The sequence below is a fragment of the Musca domestica genome, unplaced genomic scaffold (assembly GCF_030504385.1).
Source record: "Musca domestica strain aabys unplaced genomic scaffold, Musca_domestica.polishedcontigs.V.1.1 19, whole genome shotgun sequence".
In the NCBI taxonomy this organism is placed as follows: domain Eukaryota; kingdom Metazoa; phylum Arthropoda; class Insecta; order Diptera; family Muscidae; genus Musca; species Musca domestica.
Window position 1 is genome coordinate 13955490 of NW_026712245.1, and position 27390 is coordinate 13982879.

General features: G+C 36.7%; 1 protein-coding gene across 3 annotated transcripts; it reads left to right on the forward strand.

Annotated features, from left to right (window-relative positions):
• Positions 1 to 700: 700 nt before the first annotated feature.
• Positions 701 to 26138, forward strand: LOC131802022 (T-box protein H15-like). 3 transcript variants are annotated; one of them, XM_059121353.1, is made up of 6 exons: positions 701 to 2375; positions 15196 to 15491; positions 15551 to 15681; positions 23243 to 23528; positions 23784 to 24028; positions 25019 to 26138. In XM_059121353.1, the coding sequence occupies exons 1-6, from the start codon at positions 2012 to 2014 to the stop codon at positions 25545 to 25547; spliced, it is 1851 nt and encodes a 616-aa protein (XP_058977336.1). In that variant the 5' UTR covers positions 701 to 2011; the 3' UTR covers positions 25548 to 26138. The 3 variants fall into 3 exon arrangements, with proteins under 3 accessions (XP_058977336.1, XP_058977337.1, XP_058977338.1); XM_059121354.1 differs by having other exon boundaries at positions 703 to 2375; positions 15196 to 15479; XM_059121355.1 differs by lacking the exon at positions 701 to 2375 and adding an exon at positions 15038 to 15071.
• Positions 26139 to 27390: the final 1252 nt, after the last annotated feature.

A 27390-nucleotide genomic window follows, 5' to 3' on the forward strand; every position in this document is an offset into this window, starting at 1 on the left:
GCTGTCAACGCAAAAACAAAATGACGAATTTATGAAGCAAAACAGTTCGTTTCCAATTCGAAGGTGGAACTGAGCAACTCATTCTCCTCTGGGCTCGAAAGAGTGACAGAGAAAAACATATTCAAGAGCAGACATTTTTAAAATACATTTCCGATTAGATTTGGGAACAAGTCCAACTCAATGAGTGTTTATTTGAGTGAGAGATTGCAGAGAGATGTTGTTGAGAGAGGTAATCATTTTCCGAAGTCATACAGATATCTCTTTCCCACACACGAAGGACAGACTCGATTCCATATCAAAAGAATGAGAGGGAAGTGGAAAAGAGTGAAATTAAAAAGTGGATGTGGTGTGTCGCAAAACGATGATTTTGGTATTTTCATTGCGGTTGCCTTTCAATGCCCATATTTCTCATATCGCGTTTGTTGTTTTTGTAGCTCTGCCATGGACCGCTCATTGTGCCTGTTGGCTGGGCTTGTGCGGTTGATTGTGCACGAAACGTTTATCATTCGCTAACAATGCCACCTTTTAATCTAAGGCATCTTGTTATTCACGCACACACACACACACACACACAAACTCCATGGCCTTATAAATCATCATCGTTCCATTGGACTGTTTGACGACGCCTTCGAAATAATATTCGACTTTGTTGAATGAAAAGAGCGCTCAAGTGGACGGACGGTCGAACGATGGTTATGAATTGTGAATGGGCATTGATGGATGCTTGGAGGCACGATTTGACTGAATGTAAGTCTCCCACATGCCGGGCTCTCTACCGAAGCGCTCTCTTTAACTTTCTTGGGTTGTCATGGAGGTTTGTAGCGTGCCCTTGCCAGCGTTCCTTCATGTACATATGTATTCCGACCTGTTTTACTTTACTTGCCACTGCAGCTCACAGAGCGTAGCTGCTAATACTGCTCACCCAAGAAGCGATGGAATTAAACTTTCAAACGATGTTTTGAGGTGCCTTTGCCATCAGTTTGGTTCCGTATGCGGCTGTTAAAAACGTTGAAGAACAAATAAACGGATTTGCTTTTCGTACCTGTGTGAATAACTGAAGGCATAAAAGAAAGAAAAACACAAAACACAATTTTCATAGTGCTAAAATAGTTGAAGGTGCTCTTGAGCACAACGAAAACACGAGTCCCGCTTTTTACCCCATTCCGTGTCCCCAACCCGTTGAGGTTAAATGTCGTTTTTGAGTTTTTCCCTACTCTGCCACTGAGAAAATTTTCGCTGTTTTGCTGCTTTTCTCGACGCATTTCTTCGCCGCTTGATTTTCGTGTTTCTGTTGTTGTAGTAGGTCGATGATGAAGTGTTGAAAAGACGGATTTCTTTTCGCCAAAGCAATGAGTGCGATTGTCGTGTAGGCAATTGTCGACTTGCACACTTACACATGCAAACGACACTCTTCACATTTCACTACAGCGACAACACATCAGTGAAAAGCAAAAAGCTCTCAGTCACAAAGATCAGCTGTTTAGCTGACCATTACACGTCGGTGGTGTAGCTCCCTCTGCTAGACTTCCATGCGTAACTTTAGACCGATGCGCATTCCATTACAAAACGAAGCTAGCCTCCCCCAACCACAGTCGCAAACAACACAACAACAGTACCCCACTCGGGTGCCCCAACTAAAACAACGGAATGCACAAACAACTGATTGGGTACGAATTACGAAGCAAATAACAAACAAACAAACAACAAACTTGGCAACTTTACGCGTTCACATAGGGGCGCCGCCACCTGACATTCTGATAACTGCCGTCGCTTAGCATCTTCATTCATTGGTCAGCCAGACAATGGAACGGTTGTCGCAACAATAACGGAAGAATAGAAATCCCCAAAAACGCGATCGATTTAAAAAGCCCGTGCCGTACCACAGCCTCTCGTGGTTCGAATTGCGTAAATATTTTCAAGTGCGAAACGATTCCAATCGAGTGCAATGAGAAACAGTAGCACGTGTGAGAAAAAAGTGTTCCCATTCAGTGTTTAGCCAAGATTTCTGAAAATGCTTTTTAGCCACATGAGTATCAAACAGGAATTGCAAACGGATGAGACACAGCAACATAGCCAATTTCAGCCAAGTCAATCGAAATTTGTCGAAATCGAAAATTGTAATAACTGTTCAAAAATTGCCCCAAACCCACTGACACGTGAAAGCCCCAAAACAATAACCAACTCCAGACAGATTGCCACCATCCTCAACAACAGGACTGGCAGCAGAAGCAATCGTCCTTTAGTCCTCAATTTAACCAACACAACGAGAACGACCACCAGTTCTTGCATCGGCGGCGCCACGGATTTCTCAATAGCAGCGATAATGGCGAGAGGCGGAAATGCCTCGAGCCGCGAACCATCGGAGAGGAGTTTGAGTGAGTAATGTGATGTGTACTTAATCGTTCTTACAACAAATAAACGCAAACACATTCAAACACACGTAATGCCACAGAAATGGGCATTGGGACGTCTTCACGCCAATCTGAATATCCTTTCGTTTCTCGACTAAAGAGGCTTATTATTATTTCCGAATGTGACATTGTGCGTATACGCACGTACGTTTGTGTATGTGGATGTGTGTGTATGTGTGTATGTGTGTTCTGTGTGTATTGTTATTGCCATTACCGGCAGGAATCTCTTTCATTTCTCTTAAAGGACTTTCCATAGAGTAGCTCGTAGACATTCGTCCTAGTTTCGGACAAAGAGCGCACAAAGTGTAAATATGATGCGATTCTTTGCGTAAATTGTGCGTAAACAGCGTATTAAAGACGGTTCGTACGTCAGTTTGTTGGCTTCTGATGGTAAATCCACTAAAACACTTACTTAGTTTACGTAATCTCTGTGAGTTCTGTAAATTGTCATCAAAATAAATGTTTACCACTTGGTTCTGTCTGGTCCTATTCTTCAGTCATCGTTTTCGTGAGTTTCAAATGAGCCTATATTCCCCTGAATTTCTTTTGATTACAAGGCATTCGATGCTAACTGCACTTTGAACCAAACTATGCGTATATAATCGCATTATTATTACAAAATATTCAAAATGCACCTCCATCAAATGTGTTGTGTACTACGGTCTGAACATCTGAATCATTTTGTCATACATCGCGTAAATGATCGCTCAGATATAGGGAATTTTGACACACCTATATGAAGTTTCTGAAAACACGAGCTACAATTGCGAATTATTAACCTGAAAACTTCTCTGCCATTATTTCGAGAATTGATAATAGAAATAGTCAGTTGTTGAATATTCATTTTAGAATAGCAATGTGTTTGTTCGTTGAAAGAATATCCTGTCAATGTAAATTCTCCCACAAAGATTGTTATTTCATTCGATTTCTTATAATTTAGATCAGAGGTTTGATTTAAACAGGCAAGGCATGAAATATCCTCACAATAAATTTCCATATTTTGACAATTCAGCCTAACAGCGATACCCAAAATTCGACATACACGATCGACGTTTTTCGCCACACACACACAAATTTGGATGTACCACAGGAGGAAAAACCTAAACGAGTTTCAAATACCACATTTGAAACAATTCTCTTGAAAAATGTCATACCCTATATTCGGAGGTACTTTCAACTGAATCGGTCATAATAGAAGGTATTCCTGTTAGTTTTTTTAATAATTTGTAATCCAATTTCCGAACACAAACTATTTTAAAATTATAAAAAATGACCATTTGAGAAGTGGCCCGGGCTCCATGCACCGCCTCTATGGCTACGTCGCACAGTGGGGTGAGATCCTCAAAAACGGAGTTTAATTCGGGAAAGCATTCTATCGCGTTGAAATTTTGTCCAGACATTTATATTACCCTCGCATGTTTAGTGTTAAAAATGGGGCATATTGGGCCACGTTTCGTTATGACCCCCATATAGCGTTGCTTCCTGATTTTCGGTATTTTGAATCTTTTGACCACAATTTTAAAGCAAATCTTTTTATAACGTGACATTTAGAGTTCTGAGTATATCTCATCATAATAAGAGTTTTAAGATATCTCCAGTATTTGCTATAGACTCCTAATTTTCGGCATTTTGAAGGTTCCGACTACAATTTTAAACCCAAGCCATACATAGCTGCACTTCTTACTTTTAGATATTTTGAGAATCTCTCCCTACAAAACTTTTTGTGATAAGTCCACTATTGTTTGTAGGCCCAATATAACGGTACTTTCTAATATAAGGTATTTTGAAGGTTTTAGAAAGAGTTTTTTTACAGATGTATAATTTCGTATTTTGTTTCTCAATGGGTAAAAACTACAAATACTGCCAATATAGAGCCACCCTTAAACGTAGATCTTTGTAGATCCCAATAGTGTTGTATACACAAAAACAGAGATAAATTCGAAAAAAGCTATTTTTCCTTGGAAAACCTTAAAGCGGAAGACAAAGAGACTGCATATTTTTATGAGAGAAATTATATTTAAAATATATTTAAGTAATTGGCTAGCAACTTAGCTTTCATATCTGAAATAGACCAAAACCATATTAATATATTTTTATAAAAAAGGATGTGTAACTGAGCATACCATTTTTTAAATAAAACAAAAACTGCACGCGCTTTTTTTGACTATTGAAGATGGCATTCCATACCAAAATACAAAAGAAATATTTTAAGACCTTCTCGATATATTTAACGATTTAAAATCCATCTACTTTTCGGATATGGCGAAAATATGGACATAATTTAAATCAACCTTCAAAATATTAAAAATTTTTGCACTTCAAGACCCCAAAAACAAGTTTTTTCCTTTTTCTTGCGAAATAGTCAAACATTTCTAAACAACGTATTACTTTGAAAATGTTGCGTTTTGTAATATTTTGTAATATTTAAAAAAATACATTTTTCAATTAACTCCGTTTTTTGTGATTTCACCCCTCGGTGCGTCGGTCAAAACAACGATTACCACGTTGCCAAATAAGAACATTTCATCACACGAATCTTAAAAATGCTGAACTAGTTTTTCCTTGACTTCAAATGATCCCATTTTCGGTGTTAGTTTTATGTTACCGTTTCAAATAATATTCAATTGATAATTTTTTATTATGTCAATTCATATGATAATTTAATATCAACTATATATGTGAGGTCACAGCTTCGTTCCTAATTCGCTCCAAACATAATTTCTATATGAGTCTCGGCCACAGATTGATCTAGTTTAATGGTGCTGAAGGAATTTATAGAATTTATTGTTCGTCTCGTCTTTGAAGGGATTGTTTCCACTCTCTATCCAGATGTACAAATGAAACCAAAATCAAACCAAATGAATTGAAAGTTCTGCGCTCACTAAGAAAACCCAAAAAGTTACAAACTTAGATTTATAAGAATTTACAATGTCTGATGTCCCATTTTTAAAATAGCAAAGTCAGAAAACTCAATCCGGTATTTGGCAAGAATAACATACGAATTCTAATTTGTTTTGCTCCATATAAAATACCTCAGAACTGTTTGTGGGCGCTATGAAACTAACAAAAGGTACCTGATTTGAAATTTCGGATAGAACAGTGTTGGCATTTACCTCTCGCGATACAGTTCTTATTTTGTTGTTTTAAAAAAGCCAAACTTACTTAATTTTTTTTTTAATACGTTAATTTATTAGTGCAGAACTTTGCCATGTTTGTCGAAAACAAATTAAATGACGATTATTAGATCTATAAAAGAGGATGCAAATAAAAAAATAAGAAAAATCCCCAAACAAAAATCAGAGGAACTGAAATTCGAATATTAAGATTAGAAATTATTGTCTTTTTTTTTGAACACGCCTCAATTATTTTGACTTTGCCAGCAAATTTTCATCGAAATTAATAGAATTTTGTGGACTTGATTTACTTGGTACTTATTTAGGTATTTTGGTTCCGCAGGCAACCGCATACACTCTGTTTATTATACCCTACAACACTATGTGTTTGGGGGTATTATAAGTTTGATTGGGCCTAAAATTATGTAATACCTCGAAATATTTCTTTCCCACATAGGAAAATATATATGGATTTTCCTATCTCGCCGAGCTGAGTCGATCTAGCTATGTACGTCCGACCGTCCATGTTAATTTGTAATCACTCTACAGGTCGTAATTATGGCCCGATATTTACGAAATTTAGAATGGATGTGGGGCTATAGCCAGAATAGAACCCAATTGCTTTTGGAGATGATCGAATAATATTTAGGGTTTTTTTCCTGAATTTGAAGTTGCTCTACAAGTCGCAGTAATAGACCAATCGAAGCGGAAGTTTGCATGGGGCTAGAGCCTAGGGCTGGACAGAAGCCTTCCAATTTTGATGGTCATCGGGTAATATTTAGTAGGTAAAATAGACCATAAAATTTGTGATAAATAAAAGTCAATTTTTCGATTAAACCGCGAATATTTAAAGGTCAATTCTGACCGATACGTAGATGCCGATAGTAAATAAATCTTGAGATATAAGCATTCTAGCTAACATCCCCTTCCATCCCCTTGTATATAATATACAATGTGTATATACAAGGGGATGGAAGGAGATGTTAGCTCGAATGCTTATATCTCAAGAATGGCTAGATGGATTTTGAAAAATTTTGTCAATTAAGAATGCCCTTTTGGCATAAAAGTATAAAATTTAAAAAAAAATGACATAAAAAGACACCAAAAATGATGCTTATATAGATTTTGTAGTATTTTGTGACATTTTTTATTTTTTTATCGCATGCGATTTTTTCAATTTGACTTATAATATTGAAGTGTATATTTTGTAATATTTTTTCACCTTACAACACAGGTTGGGGTTATTATATACAGATTCCAATCATCGTTCGATCCTCACGAAAATTCTTACAAGGGTAGAGTTAGGCTCAAAAGGGCTAGTCCTATTTTTTTAAAAGATGTCCGCAATATAGTTAGGGGTTGAAATGGGCCAACAACTAAAAATGTTCCTGATCTTGCAGCCGTTATGAAGGTCACAAATAAAAACCAACGGACACTGAATCTCGCATGAAGTTAGAATTTAGGACAGCGGGTTGAATGGAGGGGCCTCTTGAATTTGGGGATCATCTCAAAATATTTAAGGGTTCACATGAACCAAGAACAAAAAAAAATTTTCTTCATCTCACAATTGAAACCAATCGACACGGAATTTTGCATGAGAGGACAGTTTAAGACAATGAAGAAGAAGTATAGCATTTTTGATGACCATTGGATTAAACTTAGCTGTAAAGTGGACCACACCGACTAATAACACGAAGGAGTGCGTAAATATGGTCAAATGTCCCTAGTCAAAATGCTAAGGTTAATATCTGGACAGTGTCCCGTGACATAATTTCAAAAGCGAAATCTTCCAAAATAGATTTGGACATAAGTGGGCTTCTAACATATGGTAGTCTTGTAGGGTATCACATGGTCGGCCCGCACGACTATAGCCTTTGTCTACTTGTTTATTATTATTATTTTTTTTTATTTTCGTACATTAATTAGCAAAAAAATAAAAAAAATTGGGTTAAGCCAGAAAAAAAATTATCCTTTGAAAGACCTTCATAAATCTGAAGACAAAAAGACTACACATATTTATGATAAAGGAATAATAATAATAAATATATAAAAAAAGGCTGCCCTCCTATTTGAAATACATCAAAACCTTATCGATATATTAAAATAATGTTCGTATTTTTTACATAAAATTGATGGTCTATTATACCCGCAAAATATTGCCAAATTGGTAGGCTTTTCCAACCCTATGCAGATCATGTGCACAATCAGGAAATTTTTATGTTTTGGCCCATTTCAACCTAAATATTTTGCAAACATCTCCAAAACAAATAAGCTCCTATTTCGAACGAAACCCAACCCCCTGGCTAAACTTCCTGAGGATTGCGACCTGTTGCGTGATTACAAATTAACATGGACAGACGGATAGACGGACGGACATACATAGCTAAATCGACTCATCTCGGCGAGAAGATCCATATATGCATTCCTACTTTTGTTATTAAATTGCAAGCAATTCCATAAAAATATGGGAAGGATTGGGGATATAGAAAAACATAAACCTTTATAGAAATTGTTCCGCAACAAGAGTAAACCCATTTACGAAATCTAAATACCAAATATTAAGTAATTTGGTTAGAAAATGTGCATAAATCGTAAGCGAATATCGGTAGTTACAAACGGAATGACAAACTTACCTTATCCTCCATACTAAATATACCATATAAAAATTATTTATGTATCTTATATTTTACCTATGAACTACCCCGTATTGTCCAAAATTTGGCCCATACAGGGTGAGATAAAAAACTGCAACAAAGTCAAACGCCATCATTTATAATTTTTTTTAAATTTTATTGAATGAAAGCAAAAAACTTCGGAAATAGCATTGAGGTGAACGACACTTTGGTATTTTTTAGCGCCAACCTTACTTTCCAAAATACTCCAGACACAATAGTCCAACAAATTGATATCCGGAGATTTTGGTGGCCATTGTGCGCTTTAATACACGCTCCAGAATATTTACGCGATAATATTCGGCATTTATGTTGATCCACGGTCGATTAATACGAAGCGAACATCGGCTGTTATGGCTGCCCACACTATCACCATTGCCGGCGCCTAAGTTCTGGTGGCCAACCGAAGGTGCACATTTCAGCTGACCTCTTTGGCAAGTAACTCGATCATTTTGTTTGTTTACAAACTGCTGGACAACAAATGTTTTCTCATCGGAGAAAACCAAATTCGGCAGTTCTCCACTTTCAGCCAAGCGATGCAACTCTTTAACTCTTTTGAGTCTATTTTCTTTCTGTTGCGGTGTAAGTTCTTGCACTTTTTGGCATTTCAATGGGGGGTTTCGATCAAGTTGCTGTTTTCTTCCGTCAACTTCCTTGACATCGGGCTACGCTACCAGTATCACGGTAACGAGCGATGGTACGAGACACAAAAGATTTATTCACATTTAAATACTGGAGTGCTCTAACGATAGCCACTTGTGGTTTTCCAGCCAAATATAAAGAAATCACACTATCGCGCTTGAATTCCATCACGAATAACTTTTTTTTCTAGAAAATTCTCACCAAAATGCTTTGAACGCTTGTAAACAATATAATGAGCTGTCACTGGAATAATTTAAACAGAACGAGTGTATTGGAAATGACAGCAGTCTGAAATTGGTTGCAGCTTTTTTATCTCATCCTGTATAATAAATCAGCCGAGAAAATGGACAATATTGGTCACAATGTTATAGGATATATGATTTGTTTAACAAATTTGACTAGAATTTAGGTTCGTGAAGAGTGAACCCTTTTAAGCCATCATCACACTAAACCTAGTTTTAGTTGTTTTAAAATTAACATGAGGATAGTTTTAATCTAATCGGAACTAGTGTTACCAGCTGTATACCCGCTAGTGTTACAAGCTGAATACCCCCCACCATGAGATTGGAGGAATTGTTCATGGAATGAAGAAGACTCCATAAAGTATATATATCCATGATTAGCATAACATTTTATGTAGATTTAACAATGTCAGTCAGTCGGTCTGTTGAAGTCACAATACGGACTACATTATTTGACGTAGAGCTTTGAAAATTCGCACAAATTTTGATTGTTTTCGTATAGCATCCAATTAACTAGGTATTGTTGATTGGGTGCTGTTATTCGGTATTCTGATAATTTTAGCCAATTTTTCAACTCGATTGTGCCAAAATTGGTATTTAGAATTTGCAAAGGGTTCTTCCGCAGGTGGCAGAACATTGTCCATATATGTCCACGTCTTACTATAGCACATATATAACAGTAACTTCGGATATTCGGTATATTAACATTTTCTAACGAAATTGTCTAACATTTTGTATTTGTAGTTGGGAATAGGTTCTACCTCCGGTGGCAGAACATAGTCCATATCAATTCACGCTTTCCTATAACGCCCCATATTCGACATTTTGATAATTTTAGCCATATTTTCACGATGTTTTGAGCTAATTGTGGAGGGTATTGAAAGTTTGGCATGGCCGAACTTAATGTTTTTTTCTTCTATTCTGGACTTTGGACAAAATTGAAAAATTGTGAAAGAGTAAGTGTTCCATTTTAAACAGTAGCTTGATTGTTTTAAATATGGATTTTGAAGGATTGGTATCTAATTATACCCTCAGCCATATGGCTACAAAGGGTATATATCAAAACGTGCCTGGTCGAAATAACGGTCTTAGACCCTAGGTCTCTTTGGACCAAATCCGTTTCAGGACATTTGGAGTCGATCTAGCGATGTCCGTCCGTCCAAAATTTTGGCCCTTTGTGGGGAAGGGACTTGATGGAGTCTATAATTGCAAATTCCGTTTCTCTCCAATTTCAAATCGGAGCTCTTTTCGACCTGTAGTGTGATTACTAATTAAAATGGACAGACGGAGGACTCAGCTCGACAAACTAAGAGGATCGATAAACTTTCTCGTCGAGCTGACCTATTTATGTATGTCCGTCCATCCGTCAGCGCATATTAAGTTTGTAATCACTGTATCGATCGCAAATATGGTCCAATCCTCACGATATCATGTAGGTAGTCAGTGCAACCGACAAAATTGAAGCCTACAGTTTCGGGAGATGTTCGCAAAATATTTATGGAATGAAATGGACCAAAAACTGTATTTTTACTGATTTTGTAGTTGCTCGCGTATTGAAATTACCAACAAATCTGATGAGGATAGTTCCTACAGCGCAGAAAGGTCCAATTTTTAGCGGGTGACCTGGAATGTATCAGAAATCGACCTTCCCAAAGTTCTTTCACCAATTTCAAAAATAAAATATATTTACATTTTTGTAGGGGAATTAGGAGCAGAATGTCATGTTAGTATCTAGTTTTCCCTTCGTTTTAATGTGTTTTTGCAACTAATCAAAACAATAATAATTTACCTTTTCTGCCATTCCGTTTTTTGCGCTTTTTTCACTGCAACCGGCAATTTGGTCTTACTTAGTTCAATTAAATCTCAACATGCAGATTTACAATCGTTGAAAACAGAGTTTCTTCAACAATTGAAAACGGCACTCATTAATTACAAACAAATTAACAAGTGAAACCAGACGGGAGCGATAGAGAATAATTAATACATTTTTGAAATGCATTAATGTTTTATCTCTTTGATGTGTTTTGTTAATAACATTTACAATTATACGATGCGGCTGCATTTATCACCGGCTGACCGTCCGACCGTCCGTTTTGCGGACTCGCTCGTGAGTATTTGGAAAACATGCACATTTGAGAAATGTCCGACATTTGCATAATAAAGCCATCCATTTGGAAACGTTGAAAGTTTTCTAATCACTTGCCCCCGCAAGTTTTGTGCGAAAGCAGCAGCGTTTCCAGAATTGCATGTTATTTTAATTTGCATCTGTGAATTGCATTTTGTTGTCTTATTTATTTATTTAGTTTTCATTGTGAGCTAAATGTTGAAAAGAAATAATTCACGACTCCGATGCGTCACCTTAAAGAAGTAAGCATCTAATACAATGGACATATAAAATGCAGAATATTTTGCAGATGAATGTAGGAAGCACACCACTTACTATGCAGCAATTGAAGGAAAGAGATTTAAGTAATTGCTAACTATTATGTATAATGTACTCCACCATAGCATGGAGAGTTTATTAAGAAGTTGGAAAGACAACTTCTCGAAATAATTATATATATATATATATACAGTCCCTTCTGTCAGTCTGTGGAAATCATGTTAGCTTCCGAACGAAATGAAGTAGTTTAATAAAATTTTGCTGAGATGCATTTTAAATCAGTAGAATTTTTGGTATTTATAATGGACCATATAGGTCCAGATTTTGAAATAACTAGTGAATATGTGACAGTACCGTCAGATTAAAGGTGTTTTGGCTGTTTTCGTAATATTTTAAATTGGCAGTTTGTGTTCTTTGCAAACGACTATCCATATGGATCATAGTTTAGGTATAGTCCCCATGTAACTGTACTCCCGATTTTCGGTATTTTGTTGACTTCTGTCACATTTTTACCGCATTTGTATCAATTCGTTCGTAAAATTGATGCGATTGGGGTGAAAAAGTGACACAAATAAAAAAAAACATATGGTGTCTATACCTTAACTCGGATCTGTATAGATGGTTATTTGCAAAGAAGTTTCTTACAAAATTTCAAAAAATATATATATTTACAGGTCTACGTTTTCGTATAAGACCCATATAATCCGGTATTTTGATGATTTTAGCTCCACTTTCACCAGAATTATTTCAAATTAGGAATTTCGAGTTTGCAATGGGTACTAATCCCTACATCATAATAAGTTGCCTTTACAGATTCACGTCTTAAAATAGCTCCCCTGTATTATCACGCCTGCCAATATTCGGTATTTTAAGAATTTTAGCTACATTTTTCAAGAGAAGTATATCAAACCTTCTCTGACAGACAATTAACTATAGAGGTCCACGTTCTTGTATAGTCCCGTGTAACCGTAACACGTGATACTCACATTTTTTTTTAATTATAGCGGCAGTTTTCAAGTTTCTTTCAAACGGTAGAGGGTATTAAAAGTTCGGCCCGCCCGAACTAAGCTTCGTTTTACTTGTTTTTAATAAGGATCTGATATTTTAAAATGACCACTTCGGGTCCACCTTTTGTTATGGCCTCTATATAACAGCATAACAGCACTATATTTGTAATGCCTGTACATCGATGCCGTTTCCGATTGAGATATTGCAAACTATATACAAAAATTTAGGTGTTGTTAAATTCCCACTCCCAAATGATAATATCCGGTCTTTAAATTGAAAATGATTTAAGCAGCAAAATTATGTATACCAACATTCGTTCATTAGAGTCCAAACAGTTTCAGATCTGCAGGAAATTGTTATAATTATCTCGTTTACATTGATTTTTTTTAAAATTATATGTGTTTTGAAAATTTATGATAACTTTGGACAAACTTGCAAGTGACAACTAAATAAAAGTTTATGTATGGAAAAATCAATAATGTTTTATAATCATCGAAACTGAGTCTCACCCGCAAACATTTTAAATATTCCCATTAATGTACGTGTAGTTTGTTAGAATGAATTGTTTTAGTCGCAATATCATAATATGGTAGCTTTTGATTGGTAAAAATTGCGAAAGAGGTATAATTTTCTTTCAAACCTGCGTGATTTTAGTTTTTTTCCTAGTCAAATTTAATTAACTCAGCAGAATTCGAATCAAACCCCATAAACGGTGGATATAGGTATGTGTGAAAGTAGAAAAATCGTCAATAATATATTTTATAAGTTCTACGTATCACGTTTAATGTGAACTCTTTTGGCATCAATAAGACCGAGCGATACTGTGGATAATTTAGTTTTTTTTTTTTTTATCAAAAATAGAATGTGGATAGTTTTAAAATATGGTTTTGTATATTCATTTTTCTTAGAGGAATACTGAACTCGGTTTTTAAATTTTAATTTTTAAACATATTAATGTTAATACATAATGAGTTGGTGCCAAATGTTGTTATAATATATCGAAAGATATGGATAAAAAACTTTTTCGAATTTGTTTAAAGAGTAAAACTCACTCTTGCTCGCTCGAATTCGAGTGAGTGCGCTCCTAAGTGCAGAATAAAATTCAAGCAAACTCAATTTTTCGATGTCGCTGAAATGTGAGTGAACATAAGTTGCTCGTTTTTGAGTGGGAGCAAAGGTTGCTTAAAATCGAGTAGATTCTACTCTTGCCAAGCACTCTTTTAGTTTTTTCCTCTTCTCCTGTGGAAATGAGCAAATATGTGCTCTTCTTTAAACATTTCGTCTTTGTTACATTAACATGCAAGTTATATGACCCATCGTTATATCCTCATCATGGTGTGGAGGCCGTATCCGTTTGTAACACCTCGAGATATAAGTTGTATACTCCACATATATTCCTAATCAGCATGAAATTCTATGTTGGTTCAAAAATGTCTGTCCGTCTGTCTGTCCATTTATAGAAATCACTCTAGCTTCAGAAGGAAATTAAGTAGGTTGACCAAATTTTGATCAGATGTATTTTATGTCTGCAGAACTTTCGATATTGAAAATGACCCAAGTAGGTACCGTACCGCCAGATTTAAGTTTTTTTTGTCGTTACCACCAATTTAACTTGAATTTGCTGTAAATAGACAGATTGTCTTTCCAGCAAAAAATCAATGTTTTGGTATGGCCAATATGGCTGTACTTCTAGATATTCTGTATTTAAAGGCTTTAAGCTATATTTTCGACTGATTTAATCAAACTTGGTATTTGAGTTCCTTCTTCGGCAAATAATTGGCTACAGATGTCCACGTTTTCATATATCCAGCATAAAATTGTACCTTAGCTGAGTTTTTACTTGTTTAAACTGGTATTTTCTGGATGTTATCCGGATTCTGCACCGTATTTTAATATATTTTTTATAGATTTGAAAACTTTTTAATTACATATTTAGTTTTTGGCTAATAAAATATAAATTTTAGACATAATATTGTGTTTATGGATAAATGAGAAATGCTCTTAACAGTTTATGTATACACTGTTATTGAACACCAAATGCCGATTTTTAAAATGAGAACAATTTTAATTATTGGATGCAGCCTCAAATTATGTGAAGTAATAATAAATTTTTTCAAATAGAATTGTTAAAGAAAATTTAAATTTTCCATACGCAAGTTCTCAATAACATATAAGTTCAATAGAGACAAAAAGAAAAATATGAAGCGAAAACGCAAGTTAAGACTAAATCATTATTTCGATATTTTCACATTTTGTATTTATTGCTAGTCGTATTTACAAACACAATTTTACACATTTTTCCTTTAAGAGAGATGATTAAGAACGTTCCGCCCCACACTCTTATATGTTAACATGTACGAACTTTTGTTATTCTATTATTAAAATATTGGAAATGCAATATGCAGTTGTCAAATGTGGCGTGTCGAAATATTTAATAACAGGTTGTTTCATTTGAAATGACATAGCTTTGCACTTTTGACTCTAGAATTGCAGTTGCAAAATGTGAATTGAATAGTACAATGGGATATGTGTGCATATTTTTTTACCAGGGTATTGTCACAGAGTTACATAAGTGGCAACGATGGCTGCAAAGCAACAAAGTAGTATCTCTATGACATAGGTCCCAACGTCCCGAAGCGAGGATGCAAATCGTTTATTAAAACATTAATAAAATCAAATATTTCACAAAGTAATTTCTCACAAGTGCGTGTCTTTCCCTTGCAGGTCCATTATCTCTTGAACGCTTCCCCGACGCCGAAGAGGAAGGGGATGTTGATGTGGTCGATTGTAGCGACACCGAATCAGCGGCATCCGTTGCTCGTCTATCGCGGCACGGTGGAGCAGCGCTTATCCAAAAGACTGCCCTTAAACATCGCATAAACTACAGCAATGACAGCGGAAATGGAAGCTCCAACCATAACCACAGTTCCAGTAGCAGTCGAGGGAGGGCGTCTCCCCAAAGTCCTTCTCAGGCGGAAGACGATCGTTTGTCCCCAGAGCCAGCGAAGGTAAAACGCAAAGTTAGCAAAACCCAACCTAAACTAAATGTAGAACTAGAATTAACCATCCCCATTTTTAGAACTCTCCCAAAATAGTTGGGTCCTGCAACTGCGACGAGCTGCTGCCCATTCAATGCCACCTTGAGACCAAAGAGTTATGGGACAAGTTCCATGAACTGGGCACCGAAATGATCATCACAAAAACGGGAAGGTAAGACGAACAGATTAAAAGGAGTGCTAGTTTCCATTTATTGCTAGAATGTCAAAATAACTTGATTGAGTATATGGCTATGTGGGTCTGCTATCATTGCAACAAAGAACAAACAGTGAATGCGTGTCACGACCAAGACAAGTCCAATATGTGTGAAAGATTAAGCGTGGCCACATACTTCACAGCTTTCATTCGTCGACTTTGCACGAACATTCATTTGAGCAAATGCAACAACAATAACTCAACATGATAGTGTCATCGAAGGGCACCACGAACTCTCGTCTGCGCTGCACCTTTGCCAGAACCACAACCGTTCGCAGATATATGGGAGTGCTACTACACTGGCTGATCACAAATGAAAAATGGTCTTCAACACGAATTCGATTCGCAAATGCGGACCCTAAACAAACAATAATCCCATACAATCTTTAATGTGGAGCCCTTCGTGATCCAAGTATCTTGAAGTTTCATTCTGATTAATTTCCAGAATGTTGCCTGTATTATCGAATAATATTTGAAAGGGTGAACGGGTGAATAAAGGCAACTACAAACTACAATTAATAACACTCTTGAAATAGAAAAATAAAACACAAAAAACTGTTTTTCGCAAATTATTTGTCACAAGTAATAATGTCCATAACCAACATACTGTTTATTGAAAAAGGCATAGAGCCCTTAAACACCATGGAACGTAATAAAACCAATGTTTGTGAAGGTTACATTGTTGATATTATATTTGGGAGCTACATACATATCTTCAAATCGGGACGGGGATGTTATAAAAGATAACTTTTATTGGTCATCTGATTGAACCGTTTCCGGAGCAATACAAGTAAATTGTAATTTTTGTGGCGGATCCTTTTAAAAAAAACCAAAAAAAAAAAAATGGATCCTACATGGGCTATTGAGATCTACATACTATCTTACAGCCTTGTAGTTCCGAAGATGTTAGTGATAAAAATCATGACATTTTCTCCACTAATATGTATTTAACCTTCCTAGCATTTTTAAATAGACGGCCTTTGGGATATATCCAACACCGGCTACGCGATCCATAGTTCATCTAAACGTTATAACTTTTATGAGTAGCTTGAGATTATCTTATCTATGGTATGTCCAACACCGGCTACGCGATTTATAGTTTTTCTAAACTTTATTAGTAGTAGTAGTTTTGTAGTCGTTAGTGATTACTTTGCACTTGTCATTTGTTTAAGGATAGTGGTAATCCAATTGAATGTGGAAGTCATTGCTAGGAATGTTCAAAGTGGCACATACGACATCCAAATGAATATTTCCCCGTCACACGTCAGCTTTTGGAGACTTAAATGCCAAATGGTATGAAGCATATATGGAGGGCTCACTGCTATACCGAACCAAGTCATGAAAAATAAAAAATGCCGAAATTAGTGCCAATGTCCCCGTATATGAAAACTCTGTTTACCCTGTAAAGCACAATGTCAAAAAGTGTTTCGTTCCAAAGATGACGGTAAAAAACCTAAGGCAACGACTGTCATTTTCGACTTTTTTCTAAGTCAGTGTGTTTCACTTTGAATCAGTACTATTAGTGACCACCTGTTTATTGTCGTTCAGTTTTCAGCAATATTAAAAAATAATCAGTGTTTTCTATAAATGGATAATAATAATAGCAGTGCCAGTGATTTTTCCAGCAATGAAGATGAGGAATATTTGCCAGCCACAAAAATGATGACGACGGAAATGACGAATTTTTTATGTGTAAATATTTGTTGAAACCATGGTGAAATTAAGAAGGCAAAGTCATTTCAAATAAGCATATCCGTCTCTGCATTTTGTGTAATTTACTCTGTCAAATTTCCCTGCCTAGAAAGCAGGTTCCCATATTTGATTTGCATGTACAATGGATTTATAAATATACATTTTGACAATGAGATGTTGTCAAATGCATAACTTTGAAAAAAAAAAAAATAGTAAAAAAGCTGTAAGTTCGGCCGGGCCGATATTGTACAAATTTGGCAATTTTCAAAAAATTAAAATCCATTAAAAATGCTGTTAAAATCTTAAAAATACCGAATGTAACCATGTTAGGGGCTATACGAAGGCGTGGACCTGCACAGACAATTTGCTGTCATAAGCTGTAGTATTCATTCCGGTAACAGTACCGCATATCGGGAGGTACCGTTATATGGGGGCTATACCAAAAATCCTGCAGACATAATGTACATTTGAGTAAATTTTTATCAACTTATTTAATTTCGTTCGGATGCTAGAGTGATTTCCACAGACGAACAGACGGGTAGACGGACAGCCGGACGTACCTCGCTAAATCGACATAGAATTTTATGCTGATCAAGAATATATATACATTATGGGTTCTAAAATGTATATGTCGAGGTGTTATAAACGGAATTACGAACGTAATATTCCCTCCATACTATGGTGGAGGGTATAAAAATGTATACATATAACTGCATGACTTTACCTTCTTATTTCTACCATATTTGAAACCTTAAATTTTCCTTTGTCCTTGTTAACATTAATTTATTTTTTTAAAAAAATGAATTTATTTTATTTTCCTAGAAATCACAATGACTGTCAATTACAATAGAAGCACCCGCAGCTGCCAGCCGCCAAACCAAGACATGACTTAAAATAAAACTCCGAAACTAGTGGGAAATTAATCGCTAAAGTTAACTATATTTAGTCATATAACGACACTTTATTTTATTTTTTTGACTTGGTTCGCTTTAGCTGTGAAACCTTGAAATTTTATTCAGAGTAATAATGAACCAAAGTAGATGTTTTTTGGAATATTTTTTTTTAGTAATATATTTAAATTATTTTTATTTTAAATTAATATCATTAGTTAATTTTGAATATAGACTTTTACATTTTCTTTTGGTAGACTAAAATATTCCTTCCAGAAATTAATGGAAGTGCATTTACTTTACCTCTAAATATCTTCGAATTATGTTTTTATGACTTAGTTCGGTATAGCTGTGAGCCCTTCATATATGAGACCTTTAACGGTTTTAGGCCGTAAATCTCTTTGGATCCTAGATCTTCAGGACATTTGGAGTCGATATAGCGATGTCCACCCGTCCGTCTGTCTGCCTGGCTGGTGCGCACGGTCCACTCCATCCATGTTGAATAATTATAACTCTTATAAAATGTGATCACAATATTTCTATCAGCACAAGATCGAGTGCGAAGATGTGATATATTGGTCGACTGCTTTCGGTACCTACCCGATTCCGATTCCATTTAGACTTGGTATATCTCATCAACACAAGACCTCTTATAAAGATGGTAGAGATCGCACAATTTCTTCTGGTACCTTCTTCACAAAGGTAGGTTAAAATCTTCAAAAACTTGCACATACCCCATATGAAGTGAAGAAAGTAACCAATATAGTGGAAACCTGGTTCGTGGAAATATTTATATCATATTTATTTAGGTCCGATACGAAATGGACAATATTGGCCCATTCCTTCGGAACCTAATCCATACAGTGTCAACAATTTGAATAATCATAACAAAAGTTAACACATATTTAAATAATCGAACACTGGCTAAGGGTATACATCGGTCGGCAAAACCAACTGACACTTTTTAACTTTTTAAATTCGGGTTTGCCCAAGATATATTTCCACGTTTGGAACCTATTAAAACATGGACCTGCGTTCGGTGCCAGTGTTACAAAAGAAATGAAATGAATGAATATGGCCTTCGGCCTACCCAAAGAATAGAAAAAGAGGGCACTGTATCGACTAAAGGAAATGATGGTGTACAGCTACTTGGTACATTGTTCCTAATATGTCCCCCAGCATTTCCGATGAGGGTTGCGTTACAACAAAATTGGATATGCGCAATGAAATTATTAATTAATTAATGAACTAAACGTTATACAGTGTGATATGTTAATTTTGTGCCCATTGCCCTTAAAACCTGCCGTGTGAAATATATGCTTTGTCTGCTAACCGCAGGGAAGGACAAAGGACAACAGGGTAGCAGACGTACAACAGACAACAGGCATAAAGAAGGCAGGTACACTACAACGTGAAAAAGGCACTCGGTTGCATCTCAATTTTGAAAAACGACCTCTAGTCTTGGGCTTTGCCAACATTCGTCAGGGTGTCCCTTTGTGTGTTGGGTCACACACTCACACACACACACAAGACGAGACAATGGCGAAGAAGGTGGCATTTCTAGACAATGACCGCATCTGTTTTGTTGTCCGCTGTGCATTGCAAACCATATTTGCGGTCATTGAGATAAAATATCACGTGGTCAACGGGTTTGTTACGCTGTCAGCCGTCGCTGCAGTGCTGCTGCTAATGTTTGACGATCTAGACTGTTTGACCTGCCCACCGTTGTCTTTCAGATACTAACTGATGTTGTGAATGCCGGATTTGACTTTAATAGATGCTGTTACGCTTGGCATGACTGTTTGCAAGCAGAAGCTGTAAATATTTGTCAACATTTGATTTTGGTCTGATAACAAAACCACACGGCTTGGTATTTCTGAGAAATGTGCGGACAATGCAACGCACTCTACCGTCAATGACACGAAGAAGAACAGAAAATGAGTGCAGCATTCGATTTTGCTGGCAAGGCGAGGATAATCATAATTTCCACGCTTTTCATGCACCGAACAAATTTGACAATTGTATTACAAATGCTTGGGTCTCCATGGGGGAACTATGCAATCCTTCTCACTCTGTAATCCATTTAAAATAACAAACTACTACTGACCTACAGTATGGACGAACCTCCGCGAGCGCCTCTTTGTCAGCTTGCTTCTGCTTATCATACACAAGCAAGAAATGTACATTTTCTCAAAAAAGAAAGGCTAGAATAATTAACATAATCCTCTTCCGTTTTGTACTGTAATTTTTGCTTAGTTAATATTTTCCCAAATCAACACCAGACACTTCTTGGACTGCTGTGCCATAATTTCTTTGGGGCTTAATTTGCCTAATTTTCCCATAAACAAACACATAAAATCCACACTTGTACGGAACTGGTAACAGGGGGCTCCTGCAGACACAAACGAGGTCAGTAAGAAGTGTAAGGTTGGCCGAGCCAGTAGCTGGAATACATGGCTTCTAGAGACATTTTCGAGGATGGTCTGTTTTCGAATTTGAAGACCGCCCTCGTGGTGTGCTTTTGGCGGACAAACTCCCTCCGGCAGGGTGGTGGGCGAGTAAACGTTTCTATTTCGTTGCCACCGGTCTTACCATGTTATACATAAACAATTCTTATGTAAATTATTCTGGAATATGATTTACGATCTTCTATTTTTATTAGCCCCCCACCCCCTTTTCCATTGCGAGTTGCCCTCCCTTAAGAAAACAGCTTTATGCTCGAATTTGTGCCGATATGCACACACACACATACATATATCAAAACACCCTTACTGTTTGCTCGAAGAATGCCAACACATATTTCGGGACATGTTAACACTTTGCTCAAAACAAACCATTCCTGCTACTGAGCTGTGAAAAACAAGCCATTGTCTTGTAATGAACCAATGTGCCAGAAATGGAAGATCTGTAAGAAAATCGGTTTATGCAAAGCAGGCTATTGAAATATGAAAGTGGGAAATTATTTGTTTGTGTAGTTATAGGAATAAACTTAAGTCACTCGAGTCAAACTCAAAAGCGAATTTAGATTTAAAATCAGATATCTTCAAAGGCAAGTCTACGGAGTCAGACTCGGAATCGACTATAACAACCCCGGAGAACACCTTAAAAATGAACGAGATTAACAAGTGCATTCCAAAACTTGTAATAGTGACCATATAATGGAATATGTCAATACAGACGAACAATCAACCATATATAACCACATAAAATGCATCAGACAGGATACTTGCAGAATGCAGTAAAGAAAAGACCTCGCCGTGCAACTGGATGGTAAAGGAATTGTTCAGTACAACGTTATTAACACTACAAGAGAAAGGACGAGTGGGTAGAAATATATTAATGTAATAAGTTTTGTCCTTTGGGGGGAGGTACGAGGATCTGAGGAACTGTACTGATGACTAAATTCTGATACAATTGCTCCCGCGTGCCGAGTTTGGGCATTCAACTCGTTACATATAAATTTGGACTAAATCGGAAACTCTCTCCTAGAGTTATCGTTTGACTCAAGTTTTACTATCAAATGTTTGTCACATCAAAGCTTGTTTTTGTAGCGATGGGGTTTTTGCCCGCTTTGCTCTGTTGCAGAACCTGTAAGAATATATTATGTTTGTAATCTTTTTTCGAAATCACAAAGGGAAATCGGTTATTGTAGTAAAAATTGTTACATTCCTGCAGTTCTGAAACAAACCATATGTTTTAAAAAGGATAATATTTTAGATAATACCCGGGCTGAAGTTCATACAAATTTTTATTTTTTATTATTACATAAATAGTTTAATAGCTTAAAAAATCAAAATTTTATTTCAATCAAATTCAACAGTTTTTGGTTGAAAACTAATAATTTATAGCCTCAAAGATTCGACGTTTTGAGAGGTTGTTCTTGTATTAGCATTACAAATCCTGTGAATATTCAATCCTCTCCAAGCGATTCGAGATGTGAAATGGGTCTATCTCAAAGTAAGTAATTGGCGTATGTCACACCAAACATGACCCCGACGATTTGCCATTGGTGTTCTTCATTGTAGGTTATATAAGAAGTAAATGCAAATCTTCCAATTGCAAATTGTTCTGATGGAAATTTGGAATATTTTTGAAGGTATTATTAATAATACTTCGAACTTGTTTTTGTTATTTTTCTTTTTTTTTTGACTTGGATTGTCAACAATGGAACTTTGTACAACGCCCGGTGAAGAGTTTTTAACTGCTGTACTGTTATGTCTTGCCTCTTTTTATTTTGTATGACAAGAAGAAGTTGAGGAAGAAGGAACAATTACATTGCCAGAAATACCGTCATCAGAATAAAATGTACGATTGTCTTGTAATTAAAGCAGACATACCGCGATATGGTATGGTGGCATTCTACTCTGTCTAGAAAACAACAGTAGCATTTGGAAATGACAACAAACAGCCACATACAAACTGAGGAACAGTCGTCATTTGGACTTGTTTTGATCCGCATGCAATTCGCCAAAGCATTGCGTTTCGATTTCAATCTATGTCAACACTTCATTTGCCAAGTTTTATGCGGTGTAGGAAATTTGCTGGTAGCTGCCACTGCTCTGGCATTGTAAACATAAATACAAACAAACAGACACACAAATGTCACTGTCATTTCGGTAGCTGCATACCTTGCAGTTGTACCAAAAACTGTTTTTTTAATTTGAACCGCCAGTTTTGTTGATTTTTTACTTAGCTGGCCGCAAAATGCTTTATAATTACAGGAGTCAAGTTTGCGAGCTATATGGGTTGTTTTGGTTGTTATTTGAAATATTAAAAAAAAAAACATTGGGTCATATTTTTAAACATATCTGATATTTTCCACATCAGTTGCCAGTAAAGGCTGCGGAAGTGGCTCGTCCTTGTCAATGAGTTTTTCGCTCATAGTTTTTTTTTGTGGCCAGAAGTAATAAATGACAAATGTACATTTTTCGTTTCAGACGAATGTTCCCGACTGTCCGTGTCAGTTTCTCCGGACCTTTGAGACATATGCAACCACCAGATCGCTATGCTGTCCTTATCGACATTGTACCCATGGATTCGAGACGATACCGATACGCGTATCACCGGTCCTCGTGGCTGGTGGCTGGCAAGGCTGACCCTCCACCCCCAGCCCGTTTATATGCCCACCCAGACAGCCCCATAAGTGTCGATGCACTGAGAAAACAAGTGGTTTCATTCGAGAAGGTCAAATTAACGAACAATGAAATGGATAAAAGTGGACAAGTGAGTATGTTGTAGACAAATCTTTTCGATTATGACTGCAGGGTGGAGTAGAGAGACAGGTGTATGGTACCGATGAACCATAACATCGACTTCTTCTATTCCCGATATAAAAAAACTTATGTTGCATATTTTTAATAAACCATGAGATCGGATTAAAAAGCGGACGAGATTTTCAACTATTTTTAATCTATGACAGCAGTCACAAGACCTACTTAAACACATATCTACAATAACTACATTGGTGTATTTCCACAGATTGTATTGAATTCAATGCATCGCTATCAGCCAAGAATCCATCTGGTCCGCCTTAGCCATGGTCAGAATATTCCCAACACCCCCAAGGACTTACAGGAAATGGAACACAAGACATTTGTCTTTCCGGAGACAGTCTTTACGGCAGTAACGGCCTACCAGAATCAATTGATAACAAAGCTGAAAATAGATTCTAATCCATTTGCCAAAGGCTTCCGAGACTCCTCTCGCCTAACTGATTTTGACCGGTAAGTGAAAGCAAACACTAACTCAATTAAGTCTGCAAATTTTAGCTGTTCCAGAGGTTGCGTGAAAAATATGATTGGTCATAAAATGTTGCTTGAAATTAGGTACTTTCAATAGAAGCCACATGTTTTGAATAAAAAAAAACCGAAAAGTTAATTCTCCCATGCAAGATTTGTTATGTCTGGAAATGTGTGATAAATAAAGAATTGAAGCAAGTGACTCAGACATTGAGGCATCGCACAGTGGTGTAAATGGCCGCATACAAATCGACTTTAAAATACTTTTAAAATGGCCAATCATGGTATTTTGTTGAGTTGGATCCCCACTGGTCACAGAGTATCTGGTATCCTGGTCCCAACAAAGACACAATAAAATGCTCCCACTAAGTATTTCCTACAGAAGTGTTGTTCGTCGACTGTGAAACGAAAAAACGAAAATAAGAACTTTTTCAAAAACCTCTTTGACTTCTTGCGTTTATATCATTTCATTGTCCTTATGTTCTTTGTTTTATGCTGTTCAGCATTTCCTTTTCTATTTCTCCTTAAATCGTTACCACTGTTCCACTGTCAACAGCCAACAATGTACATTTCTCTCCGTCCTGGGCAACATGGCTGTGCGAATACATATTTCGATGGTGGTGGTGAAGTCGGCTGTGGTGTGACGTGGAAGCAGAGCTGGCTGCGGCGGCAGTGTTTTAAGTGGCGTAAATTATAGGTCGGCACTTTTAACTTTGAAGCTCATACGTACACGAAAACACGATAATAATGAGCGAATGCCGAATAACATTGGCCGCCGCCGTTCTTAGACTACCACTGTCGATTAATGTTGTTGCCGTTTGCCAGTGCCAGTGCCAGCGTCAGTGTTGCAGTTAGGTTTTCACTGCAATTATCAGAGAACGTACGAAAATTAGTTTAGTTTTAACAGAGAACTTTAATTCTTCACAAAATAAAATAACTTTTTTTGTTGCCTTCCTTTTCGTCATTTTGTTGCAGTGACCCCATGGACTCTTATTTGTTTGAGCAGCACTTTCGATCGCCACTCAGATTCTTTCCGGACCCACTGATGCAGCAAATGTCACCCCAGGATGCTGATGCTGCATCCATGGCCTTTCTGGAAAAGGCCAGGCAACACCTGCAGATGTTTGGGCGGTCACCATACACGGAGATGTTATTGCCTCATCTATACCAACGTCCTCCGACTGCAGCAGCGCTGAACGCCTTCAACTTGGGAATGTGGCAACAACAGTGGCCCCAATTGACCGCTGGGTTTCTGGCTAACCACCAAGCGGCAGCAGCACAGGCCGCAGCAAATGCGGCTGCTGCAGCAGCTGCCTCATCTCGAAGGAGTCCGCAGCCCATAAATCCACCAGCACCCGCTACGACGCCCTCTTCATCTGGATCGGCTTCTCCTGATTTGAGGACAAAAAACTTCCATCGATTCAGTCCCTACACAGTTCCTCAACAGCATCAACAACAACAGCCGTCCCAACCGCCACCTCCGACAAGAAGTCCGCCAAACTGATTTCATTCTACCCAACCAGTGCAATCGTAAATAATGTTGACATTATTTAGTAGGGGCCTTGTGAACCGTGAAAGGATCCCGCTTTATGATTATTTGTAAAGTTCCCACATATATGTTAGTGTAAAGACAGAACACAAGAGCTATCAACCTGTAAATAAATGTAATTCCTTAGATATAGTCCTGAGAATTGAGGCCCAAAGGCATAATTTGAATGTATCCCGCTGAAAACACTCGATTCTTTGTAGAAAGTGCTTTGTTAGTGTATAAAAAGGCAAGGGCCCATGATGGACCCGGCAAATGCTACCGATACTTACCTTTGTATTGGCAGACGTCTTTGTATTTAATATTGTTCCTAATTGTAATGAATAGCCTAATGAAGTATTTTAGATAAATAAATGCGAATAAATGTAATTGACGGAATGTTGCTACACACACACCCATACACAAATACATATAAATAATAGCTTAAGATAGAAAACATATTTTAAATTTGGTTTAACATTTTGTAATATGTGCTTATGACCAGTGAAAAAATTAGTAATTTATTTAAAGCTTCATTAAAAATAAAGAGAAACACATCAATGAATTATAAAAAGCATATCTACATATTTTCGTTTCAATTCGTATTTTACAATTAGCTTCCAATTCTAAGTGAAAGCGGAAAAAGAGAGACAAATTCTCCTCTGGTGCCTTTTAATCGGCATGGATGTGAGGTTTAAGTAAACTGGGAATTTTCTAAAGGTTTTCGGTTTTTGTGAAGTGCATTCATTTAGAATGATTATCATTACAAGCTCATCTAACTGATTCGAAAAGTTAGTACGCCTTACTCTACATTAGACAATTATAATTGGTATCGAATAAATTCTAGAATTTAAAAATTCATCTGCCAGTCTTAATCCCATAAAATATTAGGATATATAGATCAACTCTATGGCTTGACATTCTTAAGCCTATGAACCGGGAAATTTTCTTTTAATCTAATGGATTTATTACAACTACATAAAGATTGTTCAAAGGTTTTAGACTATTTTGGGGCAATAGTACCCTTTCCTTTTTTATACCATCCACCATTCTATGGAGGGTATATTAACTTTGTCATTCCGTTTGTAACTCCTCGAAATAATAGACCCTACAAGGTATATATATATTCTGGATCAGCGTAAAATTCTAAGACGATTTAGCGATGTCCGTCTGTCTGTTGTAATCACGCTATCTTTCGAACGAATTGAGATAGAAGGCTAAGATTTTGCATACATGCATAGTTTACCAGTAGGCAGGTTAAGTTCGTAAATGAGCCATGTCGGTCCACGTTTTCGTATAGCCCCCCACCAAAAATTTTGTATGCAGGTCTACGACTTCGTATAGCCCCCATATAACGGTACCTCCGGATAGTTGGTATTTTGACGATTTCAGCAACATTATCCACCGGAATCGTTTCAAATTTCGTATTGAAACTCATGGAAAAAAAATTTAATGCAGGTCTACGTCTTAGTATAGTCCCCATATAACGTTTTTCATTTAAGTGGTAGTTTCCTTTTTTTTTTTTTTTGAAAAATTTCAAGTTCCTTCGAAATGGTGAAGGGTATTAAAAGTTTGACCCGGCCGAACGTAGCTGCTTTTTTACTTGTTATTTATTGATTTTCAAGAGTGTAATTCCTAGATTGTTTAAAAAATAACTTTTATACCCTCAGTCATATGGCTAGAGAGGGTATATATCATTTGATACGGCCAAATCAGTTTCAGGACGGTAAATTATTTTCTTTGAAATTTTTCAACTTTTGTGGGGAGGTACTAGAAAGAGTTGGCCGATGTTGCCCATCTACGAACTCGATCTACATTCGAC